This window comes from Pelecanus crispus, chromosome 4 (genome assembly GCF_030463565.1).
Source record: "Pelecanus crispus isolate bPelCri1 chromosome 4, bPelCri1.pri, whole genome shotgun sequence".
NCBI classification, from domain to species: domain Eukaryota; kingdom Metazoa; phylum Chordata; class Aves; order Pelecaniformes; family Pelecanidae; genus Pelecanus; species Pelecanus crispus.
In genome coordinates, this window is record NC_134646.1 from 28,989,422 (window position 1) to 29,008,792 (window position 19,371).

Here is a 19,371-nt window from a genome sequence, read left to right on the forward strand (position 1 = left end):
CTGTGATAGCCTGGCTCATGAATGTCACTAGTCCTGGTTAAGGATGCAGACCAGTCTCTAAGTGGTACCCAGATCTGCTTCTTAGCACTTTTTGTAGTGTTTTTTTTTGCCAATATGTTATTCCCAAGTCTGTTATAAAAAAAAAAAAACATAATTTTTTTTTTTTTAAAGTTTTTTCCTGTTTGTGCTGCTTGGTGATTCTCCTCCAAGAGTCCGCATCAGACTGTTGGTAGCCTTTCAGTAGTACTGCTTCTTGCAAACCCTTCAGTAAAAAGTGGTGGGGTTTTTTGAAATAACGTTTGCTTGCTGAAGTGTGTTAGTTCCTGAATTTTAGCAGTTAATTCAAAGGCAGCAAAGGAAGGGTCACTGTACTTTACTTACAGCTGTGCGCTGTTGGGGAAATGAGGTGTTATTAGCAGTGTTTGCTGTATGCATGCTCAGGAGGTGCCGCCTGCCAGTGCAAGCCCTATGCCTGCAGCTTTGTGCCCTAGCACTCTGCTCTGGAGCAGCTCCAGAGCTCCCTTAGTGGCAGGCACCAGGCTGGGGGACAAGGATAGCTTTAACTCCTCCCAAACAATGGTAAAAGTTTTACCAGTCATTTTAGGCCCCTTTTTTTGGATAAAACTTAGGCAGAATCTGGAGAACTAAAAGGTTTAGTCCATACTTCCTGTATGATCCGTGGGAAGGCACCCAGCAAGGACCTGCGGAGGAGCAAGACTGTGCACTGAAGTTAGAGCTGACAGTAGATGGTAGAGATCCACCACCATGCTCAGCTGTGCTTGACTACAAACCTGCAGGTCTCTTTTATTTTGCCATAAGCAGTCTGATATTCAAAGTACAGAGCTCCTATATTCCCTCATTTAGGCAACACCTTCAGTCAGTAATCCCATCAGAATCAATGGGGCCATCCGTGTACTGGACGCTTTGTAGGTGCTTAGGACATTTTCTAGAGTAGGTTTGGTGGCTGTATGGAGCAGCCTAAATGTAAGCGCTGTCTTAGCCATAATTACCAATGGAGAAAGGCTTTGGATCAAAAAGTAGTCTGGTTTATTCTCTCGGATGTGTTTGTTCTGTAGTGCTGAACTGGAGCCTTAAGTCTGAAAGTGGAAGAGGTTTTGCTCAGAGTAAGCAGAAAAGTAGATTTATGGAGTGCTCTACAGCTGCTTTTTCTGAATGCAGTAATGGTTTTTAAAGTATTTTTAGATTTGCAAATGTGTCTAATGACTTTAAATATTTATATGCTTGGTTAGTCTAGTTAAGCTTTGAAAGAGTTTCATTTCAGATGTACAAAATGGATTTTTGAGGGCATTGTCAGACCATGACATTGTGCATAGATGAGTGCATGTGGTGTTTCAGAAAAATTGACACAAGAGTCTTAGCTTTTCTGTGAATAAACCAGACTGTTTGTATGCCTCTTTTCAAGAATTTGTCCAAGTTGCTCTAAAATAACTTAAAGTGAATGCTTCCAACTAACACACAATTTACATTGCATAATATTTTTATGCTGTCATGTGTTGATGACCTGCCCTTCAAATCTTTACGCATGTGCTAAGTCTTTAATAAATAAATCCATTGTGAAGCCCAGCAAAATGATGGGATTATATATCACAGCGAGGACTACTCGCATTAGGGAGAGATTGCAAGATCATGCCTTTTTAGCCTTTTGATTTCCTAAATAAATTAAAACCTTTGTTCTGATTTTGGCTGGGAAAGCCCCTTTGTTGGCCAGCCGCAAAACTTCCATTCATTTGCATCAGGTTTTTTTCTCACAGAGCAGATAACAGCAATGCTGGATTGAACATCTAAAAGACAGCACTCTGGCAGAGAGGGAGCCTGCACCCGAGCAACGAGCACTGTACAAATAGCTTTGCTGTTATTCATGTAGCTTGCTAATGAAAACAATGATCTGGGAGAGTCATGAAGAGAGCTCTGCCTAATGGAGCCTCATTAAAACAACAGTTCACTGCTTTTCTTTTGAACTTTTCAAAAGTCTTTCTTGAGTTACACTCGATAGGAATGATAAGGGTACTACTGCACGTTCCTCAGCAAATCTGTAACACGCAGGCTTTTTTCCATTCAGATGCGTGTGTGTATTTACATGAAAGATGGGCCTAAGAGAGACTCTTATTTCCAAACCAGATGTACTTTGAGACTTTAAGATAATTAACTTGAATTTTTTGGTATATGGTAAACAACTGTGGCTTAGCCATGAGTAAAAAGAAGCTGACACTGAAAAGAAATGAGGGAAGAAGGTCAGCGAAGGTTTGTATAAATAGCTGGAAGAGGTGCTGGGGAGGATCCAGGCATTTGTATTTTGCTCCTAGCACTCGTCCCTACTGGCCATCACTCCACAAACAGCTGGGTTTTCTTGGTGTGACAGATTGTTGCACTGCTGCTAATGCAGATATTTATCAGTGCCTTCGATTTTCCCTTCACTGAGTTTTATAACGAGGGCTTAAAAATACAGGAGAGAAATAGTGAGGTCAATGATTGCAAAGGTGTGTGTAGACAGAATTTGTCCTCTGTTTAAAGAAAAATGGTGTAACTGCATTAGTATGTGCTTTTACCTTTATTTTTCCAGATGTCATTGTCAAGCATGGTAAATCTTGTCAATACAAGATGAGGAAAAATGAGAAAAGATTTGGAGAGGGATGTTTTGGAGCAGAGTGGCTATGTTCTCTCAGAATGTTCTAGAAAAATGCCAAAGTAGCAAAGTAGTTGCATTTGCATGTTTAAGTTTAGGGAGAGGCCTAACTGTTGAGCAGTACTTGTACGATATGGCTTACTGAGGGACTTCTCTCAGTATCTACACTGGTATCAGTGATCCCAATGCTCTTTTACACATTCAACCTGCAGGCTTCAGCATAATTGCATTGGTTTAATTGAGAAAAAAAATCTCTTCTATTGAATAAACCTGGATAAAGGTACTTAAATCAGATGAAATCTTTGTAAGTACACTATGTGCTGTCTAAAACTTAAGCTAAGTATTAATTCATATGCCCTATTGTTGCAGCTCAAGATAGCCTGACACCCTCAAACCAAGAATTTTGACTGATCATTTTAATTATACTGGTGAAAATGTATGTTTTTCCTTTAGTGACAAAGCTTCTCTCTCTACAGTATATATGCTAATTGTTAACACTTTAAGGTAGAGCACTGTCTTGCCTTTGGGCCAAGTCCTGAAATGTCATGTTTAAATGAGGTTCTGTTGATTAAAATGAGAACAGTGCACCAAAGGGAACAAGTACGAGTTTTCAGGAATAATACCAGTATTTGCTATGCACCATGACTATGAATGTCTAAAAAAAAATATTAACTTGTAACAGTGTAACTCTAGCATGGACTTAGAGAGTCCAGGCTTTGGAGCGGGCTTTACAGGAGTGTTCAGAGTAGCAGCTTCCCACAGCGGGAACTGGGACTCCGTAACAGCTCTTCCATCCCCTGCAGGCATTGGGGGTGGAGGCAGTCATTCCTCCTTCCTTTAGTCTTTGCATCCATACTCAGCACGTGGAGCATTAACACCTGTAAAGCAGGCTGCAGTAGAAGCTGATAGCTTCTGTGCTATTGATACCAGGGAAAACAATAGCCATGAAAATGGCATTTCAGCGTTTCCAGCGAGGGGCATTTCTACTCATACTCATCTGGACAGGGGTCAAAATGTGAAGTCGTAGCAGCAAAGCACTACAGAGGTCTTGTACTCTCCCCTCTTCCCTTCCTATGCCTGTAGGAAGGCTGGCAAGAGACTAGCTTAGGAAATGATGGCAAAACCTGATGTTTAGTCCGTCTCCACTGTATCCTGGTGACCATTTTGCATGACTCCCAGGAAGCTAAATTACTGAATTGATGAGGCAGCAAGTAGCTGCAAGGCTGTGTGTCCCCGTGCCTCAGTTTTGAGAGATCCTCTTAGTAGGCAAAGCACCATTTGCTCCTATCCCATATGATCCCTGAATGGGTTTCAAGGAAAATGCACCAAATTTATGAGACGCTCTAACATTTTAACAGTGATGCTTCGTTATCTTATGGGCTGATTTTCCTACTTGGGAGAAACTTCTGAAGCCAGTGGGAATTGTGCCTGTTTTGGGACTGAGTGGTCTGTGGGAAAGGGTGCACTTTCTGGTTTTTTTCTGCGTGTTTTGAGAAAACGTGCAAATACTCAGGTGAAGTTAGACACTTGGATGCACAAAGAGCTGCCGAGTGGTTTTTGCAGCTCTTTCAGCACAGTAGGTGTGTAACCATCACTGATGTAACTTGGTTCAGTGCAGGTGGAAAGAAATCCTCAAGCCTAAGTGATCTTCAGAGCACAGTGCTAAAGACATGGTGCAAACGGCACCTTGCCAGGGAAATGTGCCGTCTCACTTGCTTCGAATGCAAAGTATTCTGTGCAGTCCTGTTTCCTGAAGAATTTGAAGGGCGGGAAAATGAAAAGGAATTGGTTGACTTGGGAAATACCCTTCTCATGACTGAGGAAAGCCATCTAGTGTTACTTCATTACTTTTCTGTGATGAAGTACTTTTCATTCATGTCAGTCTAGTCTGATTTTCTGCTTCCTTGTGATGTAACTAGGAAAATAATCTGTTGCCTAAGAGGTGAATCACGCTTTGTGTACAATAAACTATTACAAATATGCTTACAGTCTCACAAGCATAAACATATAAATAACATCAAGCATTTGAATAATTCCAGTGCTGCTAATTGAACTACCCAAGACTTAGTTATAAATATTTTTATCTGCCTAATTAAAACTACTTTTTTTTTTTTTTCTCCCCTGGAGTGGCATATGAAGTATAGGGAAAACAATAAATCACATCTCCTTTACATCTTCCAGCAAACACTCGAGCAAAAAGGTAAGGAAGGAGATCTTCCTTTGCCGTAATCACTTAGCCATGGTCAATGATTACTTCCGGTGTGGAGTTTAAGGAGAGATCTGAACATAGCCATGCTCTAAGAAGTGTTTGGCAGTTGTTAAATGGGCCGAGTAAGTTCCTCTGTAAAATACACTTTAGGCAATCAATTTCTTTATGTATAATATGCTTCCATGGGTATGACTAGGAAGTAGGACTACAATTTTTCATACTTGGCTCGTAAATGTGGCCACTGTGACTTGAGTTTGTATCCCTGAATAGAGGAGATAATTGTAAAAGACACAGTCACTTATATGTAGCACATCTGAAAGGAAGGGTACAAGTTCAGAAAAGGAAAGAATCATACAATTAAATGGATGAAGGTTGAAGAAATGACTTGTGTACTGTGGACTTCTTATGTGGCCTTGGCATAGCCAAGCCATTTAATCTCCACTACCTTGGGTCCATCTGTTTAAAAGAAAGAAGAAAGAAAAAAAAAAAAAAAAAGGCAAACAAAACCAACCAACAAAAACCCTTAAAATCTTTTCTGCCCTTGTTTGGTGTAGACTATCTAGCAGTTAAAGAACTGATCATGCAGAATTATAAGTAAGTATAGCACCTAGACACTGCCTCTGGGCATGGTTATAATGCAAATAATACCAACAAGAGGAGTTCAAATATGGGTTGACTATGTGAAAAATGCTTGCTAACGAAGCATGCAGTACCCTGGAGAATCCAACTCATGCAGAATAAAAGTTGTCAAGAAGGTGGTGCAATATTACCATGGTTCCTGTTTCTTTGGCTTTCCTAACAAGTATCAGATATTCACGGAAGTTTTCATTACAATAAAGTTGTGTGAACTAAAAAGTAGTATCAGGTTGCTGCATCTGGCTTAGCTTTAGAAGTGGAAATATAGTAATGGGATAAACGAAAGGGCCACCCACTATAAAGTGTGGGTGACCCATATAAGGAAAAAAGAAAATCTTTAATGGATATTTATTCCAAAGGCTGTTACAAAGAAACTGCTCTCAGACTGATGTAGTGCCAAGCATAGAGGATTAAACTTTTTAATGACTTTTTGTTGATCAACATCCAAGACATCTAGGAACAAAGAAGAGATTCCGTAACTCCACATAAAGAATACTATTTTCAGATAAGAAGAGTGTGCTTGAAAACGTAAGTTCAGCAGATATAGTGAAACATAGCAGGGAAGAAGATAAATACAAGCCTCAGCTGCAGAACACCTTATTTTGAGGGTGGAGAACAGATTTGTAGTTAATTCAGTGTTAAGCGCCAGAATTCTAGGTAATTGCAAGCTGACAATGACTAGAATAGGATAATGCCTATTTTGGCTTGATTCAGAAATTGCATAGGATTATTCCCGTTTCTTTGGACTTTTTTTTTTTTTTTTGGTAGCTTTATCAAGAAATGACTGTCCACTGTAGGTAGTGAACCTGAGTCTGGATTTTTTTTTTCCCCTATCTTTTTTCTCTCAGTTCTATGACATTCTGTGTTTTTTCTATGAATTAGATCTTTTTGGCAATCCTATTGTCCTCTCTCTTCTGTGTTATGGTGCCTAGAACTGAAGGAAGTCTTGCTTGAAAATGGAAAGGGGCCCATAAGATTGAGAAGAGGGTGTAGTTGGAGTACAATGTCTGGAATGAAGAATGGTCCCTCACTAGCTATTGCAGACTGAAACTAAGAGCAGTCTCTACTCACTCAGGGGCTGCAGACATAAACGTAGTCTGAAGCCACCCTGTTCTTGCCTCCTGGACTGCATGTGCTCAGCTCGTTCTTCTGAGAATTGGGGCCTGGGTTTGTTTGAATTAATAGTGAAGTCATTACACTATGTAAATATGTTAGTGTTCATCTGGTTTTACTCACAAGTTATTCTTGCCTCGCTGTGTTGTTTCTGTTTTTTTGTTTGTGCAAAACTAATCAGGAGCATTTTAAAAGAAAAAGAAAAAAAGGGTAAATAGTGTTGAAACCTTGATTGCTACGTTATTTACCACAGGCTGAAGTTGGGTAGGCAGCTCTAACTTAATCTTATAATAAGAGTACAATGATTTTTTTAATGATGCTGTTAGGGGTCCTTTTCTTTTCTGCCATCTTTGGCCTCCTTTGAGTAAAGTGTGGTAATTTGCCTTAATAGCCTAGTATTATAATTTTTCCTTTTACTCTTACTGAGGAGTCAGCTGAACAGCAATATGAGTGTAACCACTTCACAGAGGTTGCCTGTGCCCTCAGGGGGCTGTGACCAAGTCCTTTCCCAGGACAGCTGCTCTTTTGCAGGTAGTGCCACTGCATGAGCACCGCTGGCTCCTCGTACAAGCATAACTGCTCCTAGAATGAGTCAGGATGAGGAGCCGCACTCTCGTATTGCAATTCTTCTTGTTATTATGAAGGGGAAAGCACCAAGTTGCATTACTGACTCGTCCTGTTTCTTAGTCTCATTCATGCAATGTAAGAACTGAAGACGTATCACCCTTTCCCCCTCTCTTCCCTGTCCTTAAAACTCATGAACTTCTGTGGCCACATCTCTGGATTCTCTGTGATGCATGAGACTGGAGAGAGGGAGCTGGTGCAGGTGCCCCAGTGTTGTTTGTTTGTTCTGATATTGCAGCTGGGCTGACTGATTTTTGATGTCTCATTTCAATTCCCTGGAGGTGCTTTGGAGTCCAAAGGACTTGTTCCCTCTCAGTTCCCCTCGCAATGGGTCAGTCACAGCTGTCACGTTGCAGAGAGGCTCATGTAGAGCAGGAAAAGAGGGAAGGTGTTTTGAATATCAGATGACAGTGGTGGTTTCTGATGCGTAGAGAAAGAACTGGGGATTGAAAGAGGCGTATGAGCCAGGTGTTCTCACATAAATGACCATCAGGGAGACAGACAATAATGCTGACATTCAGCAACAATGTTAGATTGCAGTCAGCAGTCTGCTGAGGTGGAGACTGTGGTTCAATCTTCTCAGGCATACGGCATCTGGCTGTCTCTCCAGCTGACACGAACTCATGTTTTCAGGGCTGTCCTTTCAAACATGAGGGCCAGAGAAACTGCGTTTTGAAAACTAGTGACTTAAATACTTGGTATTTTGCAATGCAAAGCGTATTCTGCAAGGAATACCTAAAAGTCATTTCCAGGGTGAGAATTGCAGATGCTGCGCAAATGTTTATAACCTGGAAGCATTCTCTCTCCAGGCACTGTAGCAGACAAAGGGAGTTTTTGCACTGACTAAGACAGGGTTTCCCCCTTGCTTTTTCTAGATTTTGTGAATGTTTAAAAGCAAAGGAAGTTTACTTCCTTAGTAGCTATGCTACAGAAGGTAAAACTGTCATCTCATATTTCTTGCTGTGAATACATGTTTGTAGAGATGGTTTCCAATAACAGCTCAACCTTGAAAGCGTGTAATGATTTGGGGATATTCAGACCCAGGTGTTAGAACAGTAACCTACTGCCAGTTCCCAACAGTGTTAGCCTACTCCCAACCACAATATCTGAGTATCTACCTGTGGTTTAATGCTTGGTGCTTTGTGAGCTATAGGATCTGCTAGCTGTTTCCATCTGGATAGTGTTCTTAGATTAATAAAAACTCCATACTTCTAGAGTTAATAGATCTCGAGGGAAAACTGTTTTTGGCAACCCACTGTTCATCCATTGTAGTAAACATGTTGATCAAAAAGCCAGAAGAATCTTACTCTGGAACAGATGATAAATATCCAATTAGAGACAAAACTAAAAAGCTAAACCATCAGAAAAGGGGTGGGGAAAAGGCAGAGATAAAAGGGCAAGAACAGTCTGCTGAAAAGGCTGGACATAGAACAAAGTGCGTGTTAACAAACCTTTATTCTTTGAGCACTCTTTGGTGATGCATTTGAAAATGACATAAAATCAAGACCTGGAGGCTTCCTGTCACATTGATTTAGTACTACATTGTTGACTTCAAAGATTACCTAATATTGTTTTGATGCTCTCTTTTGTAATGCTGCTGCTGGTAGTTCACCAGACAATACGAATCATACGCATTGAGACAAAGTCCATAAAATTTGGGGTCAAACTGACTGTTCCCCAAACTTTTGAACCTTCTTTAATCATGTCTTCTGTAAGGTACCAGTTCTATGGAGCCAGAAGTCTCCTTCAAAATCAAGCAGTCTAGGAGGCTCGTGGTCTCCAAATGTTGAGAAGGAGGCACTGCTGTGTAATCCCATGGTCACAATATGAGGTAGGGAGGGAAAACTTGAGCACCTGTGTATGCACAGTGTGCGTAGGGCAGGAAACATGGTAAGCTTCCTTTGAAATGGCATGATTCAGCAGAGTCACATCAATATGGATCTAAGGTTGATAATTTGCCTTAAAGGTGTGATAGAACAGGAAGACCCATAGCTGTGCTGCCTTGGGAATGACGATGTTTATGCTGCATCCTGGTGATAGTTTTTATGCTGTTCTGTGGTATAAACAACATACATCTCTGCATATTTGGGGCATACTGTGCTGCCCTTTAAGTAATTTGGAATTATAACTCATTCCAGGTTTTACCTAGATGAGGAATTGAAGGTGAATCAACTTGAATAAACTTGTAAGGTGGATTACTTTCAGTGCCTTAAACCTTTGAGTTTATACTTTCATAATGCATGTAAAATGCACTAAATTAAGGCAACTTAATTCAGATAATAGTGTCTACCCAGGAATTTAATTGATCCACTTGTAGTGGATCAACTTTCAGATTACCTTCTCTGTATGTCCTCCTGAAGCCAAGCGTCTGTAAACAGACACTACATCCTCCCAGTAGGACATAAAATGTAGGTCGTTCTGTAAGAAAAGGTGATGAATTGTAAGCTGTTGAATAAGGGGTTCTGCTGTAGACCTAAAATGCTCATTGAAATCCACCATGTGGGCCAGGATATCACATAGGGCCACAGTATGAGTGAGATTTCATACGGGAAAAGTCTTTGGAGGTTTTCTGTCTGCACTAGAAGAGGCACCACTCACACTGGCTAGCTCTGCGTGCAACAGGGCAACAAAGCTCCTGTGTTTATTTTAAGGTGTTTGACTCTCTCTCTGCCAGGTGCAGCTACATGCTCCCCCTAAGCACAGCTCCCAGCACAACTGCCTACTGCTGGCTTAATGGGAAGTTGTTTTCTGTGATGTTTTTGTTGGGACGAGGAAAGCCTGAGTCAGGACCCACATGAGCCGTGCAGCCTTGTCAGTTCAGAGGGACCTCAGTGAGGTTTGTTTCTTGGTTGTTAAGATCTGAGTTTTCTTTGGCTCTAGCAAACCGTGAGAGCTGGACTACTGCACGTTTAAGAAATGTTCTTCCCCTGGTGGTCTAGCAGTGTATTGAGTATTACTTTGAAACATGAATATTTATTGTCTTAATAATGCAGGCTTCTGGGGCCATTAGCCACACAGTTTGAAGGAATGATCTTTGGAGGTTGCAGTATACGTATCCACAATGTAGCACTCTGAATCAGACCTCATAAACAGCAGTGCTGTTTTAAGTTGAAGAGTTAAAATTAAGTTATTACTAGAAGAAAGTGCTTGTGTTTCATCTAGAGGCAGAAGATGATGTGTTTCTCTCTGGGTCTGGCAGAGAAGTGGGTCAGAGATGTATTATTTTAACAAGAAGGAGGCTCAATGAGAAAAATTGAATTGTTAAACTTGTCATGGAAACTGAACAGAGTAAATCTGTTTCATTGCAACACTGTGAGTTTTGCTTTCAGGAATGGTCTGTGCCACAGCAGTCACTGAGAGTTGAGTGTTTCTGGTGAGATCAGTCTAAGACAGGATCCATGTCTGGAGCTGTCTGAGAGCACAGCATGATTTCCTCTGTGGGATAAATTAACCATGGCTTTCTGCTTGTGCACAGTGAGGTCCCTCGCTATCATCTATGCTTGTGTTGAGCTAAGAATAGAAAAAAGCAACATCAGCAGTGCTGTGGGAAAACTGTGTTGCTCCAGATGGCTGCTGATAAACTCTTTTCTTATTTGGGATTAAAAATAAAATAGTGGTAAATGACAGCCATTTCCCATCCATGTCTTAATGTACATGTTTGCTTAGCAGCTAGGAGAAAGCTAGGCTGAAGTTTGTCAGTTAGACACAGACTTGTCTGAATACAGTTGAGAAGCTATCAGAAAGTAGTTTAATTGCCTTGCAGGGAAAAAAACATCCCACGACGAGTTGGGAGTTTGGTTTGTGCATTTGTTAAAAAGCTTTGACTTTCCCCCCTCCTCCCTCCATTTTGCTTTATCACATTTACGTGGTTCTGAATGAAGAGCTCGTTTCCATTGTTACAAAGGTTTGTGTCCTGTGAGATTGTGTTAGGTCTTCTCCTTGACTTACATAGAGAGGATCTTTATTCTATCTCCAGAGAGGTGAGTGGGACAAATCCCACTTGTGATGTATTCATCTAGCTCTACAGGCCACATGTCGCGTGCAACTGTCCCACCAGTGTTGATCTGCTAAAAGCCAAAACAAATTTGAGATCCCAACTCATTATCAGGTCCAACGAAGGAGCCAACCAATGACTTGCATTCTTTGTAATTAGTCTTGACAGCAGGCTATTTGGTTAAAGCATATGTTAGCATTTCCTAATTTATTGGCATGCTTTTCCTTTGGATTAACTAATTCTTCAGAGAGAGGGAAAAGCAAAAGCAGACCTGGCACCTCCGTGGCTATTTCATATGTTTGCTCTATGGGGACCAGGTCCTTGCTCAGAAAGATAGTTCTGTCCTGTCAGGAAGCAGGACAGGAAGGAGAGGCTCTGGCCATGATTGACCCAGTTGGTTGCTCCATCATGCCTGATGTCTGTGCAATAAGCAATATGCACAGTCCCGAGACTAAAGGCAAACAAGCTCTATTGTTCATCTCTTATGTGGAGGGTGGAAACTCTGTCATCTTGCCTATAGTTCAGGTCAGTTTTGATCACCTAGTTAGCACACTGGCTATAGAGATGTCACCTTCCACCTCCTTTACAGCCATTATTTTAAAATTTATAAAAGTATAATTAATTGAAATAGAGAAAATAACCTTTTTTCCTTAAGTAACAAGTGAGTAATAGACCAAGTTGCAGTACCAATTCATTTGTGGTAAGCTGTCTCGCAGGCATGGTGTGAATATTAAAGATTATATAGGTGTGATATAAATCAGAAGTCTTTTGACAGCAGAAAAAGACATTTCTGCTGGACGTGATAGCATAATCTAGTGGCACAGGTACTTGCATAGGGTATTAACTAGGGATTCTGTATGTACAAGACTCTGAGTAGTAGACTAAATTTGATTTCTAACACACTAGTAGCTAGGAAGCAGGACCATTCCTGGGATAATGTATGTGTCCATTTTCTTGAGCCAGTTGTCTCATCTTTGCAATAGCTACTGCCTCTTTGCCAGGTAGGAGTGATGAAGCATTGACTTGGTTAGCTCTACAGTGCTCTTACTTTCCGGCTGTACAATTGGTTGTGGCTTTTCTCTTGTTCCTCAGCTCAGTTCCCAGTACCAACACGGGATGATGTATGAGACAGAAGCTGGCCGAGTGTCCAGCACAGTAACCGCAGTGATATTGTCATTTATGTGGTACATGAACCTTTAGTTCTCTTCTTGAGTGCTGCTCAGCATCCACAGTAAAAGGCTAATGAATAACCTCCATGCTGTTTCTTCTGCTGGGAGTGGTAGTAGCCATGATCTCCTGCCAGGACCAACTCTGCACTTCGACTTTATGATGTGTTTAAAAAAATAAAAGTTAACTGCTTCTGGGGGAGTCACTACAGATATCTGTTCCACCAAATCACTTATTTAGGCACAGCTCCTCTCAGCATTGAAGGTGGGTCTGAAGCCAGCAGAGTCTAGGACTGCTTGTGCTGGATAAGTGATGACACAGCCTAGGTAAAAGTGCCAGTGACTCTTCCTGCCTTTCTCTGACATAGCTAGTATAGCATGGAGTAGCTTCAGCATAAAAACAAATGAGACATCATAATATGAGCAAATGAGAGCCTGGTGACTAAGACACTGGATGGGAATATTGTCTTCAAATATTTGCTGGAGGCCATACTGAAATTCAAGCCTTTATCTCCCAAAGCTCAATAAAGTGTGCCTGCCATCAGTGTACTCGCTCACCCTTCAGCACATTACAGCGCCTGTCTTACTCTCCCCCTGGAGTGCTTCTCCATTACATTGTATAGTGCCAGACAGAGAGACTTGGACTAACTGACTCCACAGCACAACAGTCCTACCACTTAGTATTGCTCCAGCTTGCGGTGAAGCTCTGTGGTTCAGGATGACCATCTAAAATATGCAGGATAGTAAATGACTCCAGCAAAAATATCGAGAAAACCTCACTGCACTGGGAAAAGTTGCTAAGTTAGATCTCCTCTGCCAAAAGGGTAAGACAAAGGTAGAAATAAACCTCACTCTTGCACCCTTCAAGGGAATGGCGTTAGCTGCTTAGTCGCAACAGTCCCTTCCTCGGCCTCACGGTGAAGTTAATACAAGAGGAAGAGCCCCCGTAGTACTCCTGGAGGGACTTGTTCAACTAGAAAAACCCCTCAGCTTTTCTCCTCTATCATCTGCATCACTTTCCCTGCGTATTTCTATCATGTGCTCTTTGCTTTTTGAATATAAATTCAGGAAGGGCAGGAATGGAGATTCATTCTCTCTCTCAAAAAGAAAAGTTTAACATCTACGTGTTGCTATGACCTGGCTGGCAAAGGTTAGTCTTGGTGGACTGATGCAGGGGACATCCTGGCACAGCCTGAGCAGCACCCATTTAAATACATAGCCTGAATCCTCCAACATTGCAAAAAAATCCAGTACATCTTTGCTGTACATTTTTGGACACGCATTCAACAGTATCTTTTATACAAGGATACAAAAGTAATTGGAAGGGCTGAGGAGAAAACATCTCAGCAAGCAATGCTCTTAATCAGACAGCACATTCTGAAAATGCAACTCATTATCACAGGCAAATCTAGTTTATGTCATGCTATGGGTGACTTGATCGCCTGTAATCTGGGCTAAAAAAATTAAATAAGATTGTTTAAATGCAGCTTCAGGGAGTGCTACATATTTTATCTCAGTTTCATCTGGTTTCCCATAATATCAAAGCTGTGTTTAGTGGATAGAGATTTACGACCAGAAAATGATATGTATAGCTGAAGAATGTGAAGGGATGATGTGCCTTGTAGAATTAGTTATCATTGCTGGGGAAGTAGAGCTGGTTTACAGCTTGCTTTTTCCCCTCTCCATCTGGGACTGATTTGTGTCTTTGTGTTGTATATAGGAAATGTTCTCTGCAATTCTCTAAACATAAAGACTGTGTTTCAGGCACCGTGGTGTAGATTTTGAAAACCTTGACTCATCCATAGACAATTGTTAGCATGTACATTTTTACAAGTATGTTTTCTTTATCCTGTATTTTTTAAAATATGTACATATTTATACATAGATTGGCTCAGCTACTGCTAACAATGGGACAATTATGAACGCATTTCCTCCCCTGTTAGCCAAGGCTATGTACACGCTATATTATTTTGTTTTATTTTTGTGTGTTAACACTGAATGCTACGCAGCATTAGAAATTACTTTGCTGGGAGCGGAGTTATTCCAATGGACGTCTAGTGACTAGGAGACAGACACAAGGCTATGTAGGCATTTTTGTTTCAAGCTCCCTGCGATTGATAGCTAGGATATCAAATGGATGGTGGTTTTGGAAGAAAGATCAAGGCAATTGATGGCATCAGGCATTTGCAAGAGGGTTTTTCATATAGCTGGCTGGCAGCTGGTCTTTTGGGGTTTTGAATGGACTTGCCAGTTGTCTGAGCTGCATGTAACAAAACTATTTTTTGATGTGCTGCAGTCATTTGCCTTAGGTAGGTGAATGTTTTGGCTTATTTTTTCATTTCAAAAGTGTCATCTTGATTTAGGATGGGGCTCTAGAGTGGGACTAAAGGCTGAGTAACGTCACTTTCCTTGGCAATTTTTAATGTCAAAAACAACAAATTGTCTTTTGTTACTTTTACCATTCTTAAAGACAGAGCTGAGAGTTGGCAATTAGATGCATATCTTAAAATATCTTTTACATGTCACTCAGCCTAAAAGCCAAAAGCAAAACAGATGCTAGATATGGTATGTGAGAGCATTCATTAGCACCATTCAGGATCAGGGAACTCCTTTTTTAAAAGCCATTTGAGGAACCAAAAGAAAACTGCAAGTAGGCTTCTTGCTGACAAGTTGCAGGTGTATACCACATGCCCATATTGGAAAAAAAGATGCAGTTATGAAGGTCTTGATGACAGACAAGGGTCTAAAATGCCTTCATCTCCAGGTTTTAGCTAGTTCATCTGTTTTTTATTTGCATTTCCTCCAGCTAGCAGTGTTAGTATTTTCCAAACTCAGTATAACAATGCACAGGTCTATATAAAATTGCTTTTCTGCATTGTAAGATCTTTAGTTTAGTAAGGACTCATTTAAGTCAGGGAAGCCTTACTTTTATGGTAACTATATCATAAATTGTAAGTCAATATTAATGATTTCTTGCTGGAAAAATGGGGGAAAGGATTGATGAGATTGAGGGGAGAGCACTTTAGTTCCGCTTTGCTAGAATACGTAGAATCCACTTATGCCTTAAGAGTACCAAACAGGTGAGTGCTTGTATTTGTCTCTTATTGCTACTCCTAGCTAAAAGATCTGTCCATCATTAATGTTTTTCCTCTTGAGGATGAACTCAAGACGAAATGTTTATTCTTAAAGGAGACAGACTTACACAGGTCTTAACAGTCAGTTTACTCCATGCAGCTGCACTCTGGAATCATTCTTCAAAGACACATATTCAGAGAGCAGAAGTAATGGGACAGCAGCACTTGGGGAATATCCAGCCAACACTTCTGATATTGTAAACTAAATTTTGACAAAGAAAACAACTAATGAAATCACATGTGAAATGGCATGGTTCCCCTTCCCACTAATGGCTCTGGAGAAACTTGCTTGGTTTTATTATCAGACCTCTTGTTTCTTATCATAGAATCATAGAATCGTTTAGGTTGGAAAAGACCTTTAAGATCATCCAGTCCAACCATTAACCCACACTACCAAGTCTACTCTAAGCCAATCAAGGGTAGACTAGACTAAACCATGTCCCGAAGTGCCTTCTGCGATTCTCAACAGAATGGCACAGAGAAACAAGTAGTTCTCCATCTAAAAGAACAGTTTTCAGAGCAAATTCTCAACAGCCACCAAGGTTTTCTTTTCTGAGAACAATATAATCAAGCCTTGATTTAAAATATTATTAGAAAAGTAATCAGTCTACATTGAAAATTAGTCAGTTGAGCTTCTTGTTTGTGGTGAATAATTAATTGCAAGAGTCATTTTGAAAACAGTAAAAGCAATACTTTGATTTATTTAAAATGCTGGAGAAAATTAGTTCAGTAAGTGTAAACATCATTTTCCAGAAAGTGCCCAAAATTTATTCTCATCTTTTTATCTAAACAAATTCCTCAAGTATAATTTTGAGGAATGAAAAAAAATCTATGATTAATTTAATAGGCAGTAAAATTAGAGGCAGACAGAGAGCATAGTTGTAGCTGTGTGGGAGTCAGCAGAAAGGATCCTGGAATGTGGCAATGTGTGGTGTTATGTCTCCTTAAAGCATCATGTCTTTTCCTCTCATAGGAATAAACTTTTCGTTCTCTCTTTATGGGAGAATACAGTGCTTTCACAACTTTTTTTTAGAAGTCAGTTTTCCTGTAAGATAATGCTGGGTTTGATGAATATAGGAGACCTGTACACGTGTTTCTCTACTTGCAGGGAATTATATGTGCAAGACAGTTTGTGCTCTATAATATATTCTATGCTGCATACCATAGGGTGTTGTTTAGCAGGGGGCAAGTTTAAGGGGTATGCTAAGCCCGTAAGTGAAGTAAAGGTTATCAAACTGAAATGCTGACCAGTGATGTTTGTCCACTTCCGAGGAGTCCAACTGGTGTGGGCCAGTGGGGAGTGGTGCAATTGCAAAGAAGCCGGTACCAATGTGGTGTAGACGTTCACTGTGAGAATAGTGAACTTATTATCCATCAGTGTGTTTGACAACTATCAAAGGAAAATGACTCCTTGGAGTTTAAATTAAAATGTTACCTATTGCAGGGTGTGTTTCGGGATTTTTACTGACTGAGAGGAGTTTTATGGTTCTCTTTATTCTTCACTGTGGAGTTTTAAACTCTTGTCTATGAATCAGAGGCCTGAACCCACAAAAATATGAGTTCTCTTGTGCCCACATAAGTTTGAGGCAAGAAAAGATGAAACCATCAGGGAGCTGGTTGCATCTCCCTGATTCTTTAAGCAGACACATCTTCACCAGCAGCGTGAGTTTAAACATTGCTACATGGCTCCAGTGAAGTATCCCTACCTGCATCTCCTGGCCCCAGTAAACGATATTTCAACTGTCAAGTTTGGGGGGTTTTGGCAGTGATTGTTTGGGGTTCTTTTTTTGTTTTTTTTGTTTTGTTTTTTCTTAAAGGGGCTGCCTATATGCCTTGTACAAAGCAGTGCTTCACTGTAAACCTTTCTTTTACCCACCAGGCCTATCCTTGTACCAATGATAAGGAATGTGAAGTTGGGCGATACTGTCACAGTCCTCATCAAGCAACGTCTGCATGCATGATGTGCCGGAGGAAGAAGAAGCGTTGCCACAGAGATGGCATGTGCTGCCCTGGGAACCGCTGCAACAATGGTATGCCAGTCATTTCTTGGTTTTCCTCCATAAAATCAGCATTTTGATAGCATCAATTACTCTGAGCGTTCCCAGCAACAGTATTTTTTTCTGGGTGACTGTGCTTCCTTTTCTAAACCAAGGAAACTTAATTTTCTAGTTCGTTCCACTCCATTTTTCTTTAATAGTGTTTCTATGTTTAAGGCTTGTGCACTACCAGACTTTTTCCCATTTTGGCATGGGGAAACCCAAAAATGATGCTGCTGCTGACTGAAATCACAGCACTACATTCAATGTGGTTTGATTCACTGGAAGACTGGAGAGAACCCATATTGTTAAGGAAGCAAAAGAGACTTAACGAATCCTTGATCAACTCTCCCTGGGGGGTTATAACTGTAGTGTTTGCATTCCCATACTCTCTTCTGGAGACTGGAGAGAGATATCTACAAGGCAGTCTCCAGGTGCTCAGACCATAAAGGCGGAGTGACAGCAAGACTGACTGACAGCGAGTGTAGTAGAGTTGTGGTGAAGTTAGGTGCCAGGGATCAGGGACAGAGGTGTGATTAGAGCTGAGCGTCACTGAGGCCAAGCTCCAGCACTGTCATGGTCCTGGTCCTCGTCTGTGTATGTCTCTCGGCTGTTTTTCCTCTTGTTCGAATCTTTGACTGACTTTTTTCCTCACAGGTATTTGCATACCAGTAACTGAAAGCATCCTTACACCTCACATCCCTGCTCTAGAAGGGCCACGCAACAAGAAGAACGGTCATTATGCTAGCAAGGATTTAGGATGGCAAAACCTAGGGAGGCCACGCTCCAAGCTGTCACACGTAAAAGGTAAGATCACATTTGCACTATGCTGCTTTGTTCCTTCATGTTATGAATCATGTTATTACTGTTAAGGTACAGCAGTGCAAACCAGAAATAGGCAGGAATTCCACAGAGAGTGACTGTCTATCATGAGAATTCACAGCATGACTCAAAAAGTGATGTAACATCAACCAACAATTCCTGTGATTGAAATAACATCTGCTTTCTTCTTTGTATCAGAGGTGGACTGACAATCCATTTTTCAGTTGTGCAAGATTGCACACATCCTCCTCTTGTAACAGTCATGTAGTTAAGCACTTGTAATTCTGCTTACAATCCTGTAGCTGAATTTCTCCTTATGAAGTCTTATGGCAGGTCTCATTAATTACCTCCTTGAGCCTTCCTAATTCATATTTTCCCTTGTGTTTACATCCTTCAAATAGCTGCAGATGGAAATATCATCTGTCCTTTTTCTGAGCTTCATTTGCATGAGTCTGCACTGAATCTGTACTTTCACATTTTCCCATGAGGTAAAATAACTTGGTTGCTCTTTTTAGGACATGAAGGTGATCCCTGCCTACGGTCATCAGACTGTATTGAGGGACACTGCTGTGCTCGCCATTTCTGGACCAAAATTTGCAAGCCTGTGTTGCATCAGGGGGAGGTGTGCACCAAACAGCGCAAGAAAGGGTCCCATGGACTGGAGATTTTCCAACGATGTGACTGTGCCAAGGGGCTGTCTTGCAAAGTATGGAAAGATGCGACCTCCTCTTCTAAATCAAGACTTCACGTGTGCCAGAAAATCTGAATGAGGATTGGGAAGATAGTATTAAGTGACTGTGGCTTTATGTATTTAATGCATTATGGCATGGTGGGAAATGAGGACTGCAAATGAAAGCGGAATGGCTAAACTAACAGTTAGGGTAGGAGTAGAAGTCACACCAAATGCATTTCTTTTTGAGCTGGTGGTAAGTGCAAGTGCAGCTGGAGTTCTCCTACTGTGCAGCTCTTCTGTAAATAACCTACAGTTTGTGG

The 19,371-nt window shown here is 40.9% G+C and overlaps 1 protein-coding gene across 1 annotated transcript in view; it reads left to right on the forward strand.

Annotated features, from left to right (window-relative positions):
- Positions 1-19,144, forward strand: part of DKK2 (dickkopf Wnt signaling pathway inhibitor 2) — a 40,914-nt gene extending 21,770 nt beyond the window's left edge. Inside the window, exons 2-4 of the mRNA XM_009483710.1 lie at positions 17,395-17,550; positions 18,214-18,363; positions 18,894-19,144. Of these exons, the coding sequence (XP_009481985.1) occupies positions 17,395-17,550; positions 18,214-18,363; positions 18,894-19,144 (557 nt within the window). The remainder of the gene's footprint in view (positions 1-17,394; positions 17,551-18,213; positions 18,364-18,893) is intronic.
- Positions 19,145-19,371: the final 227 nt, after the last annotated feature.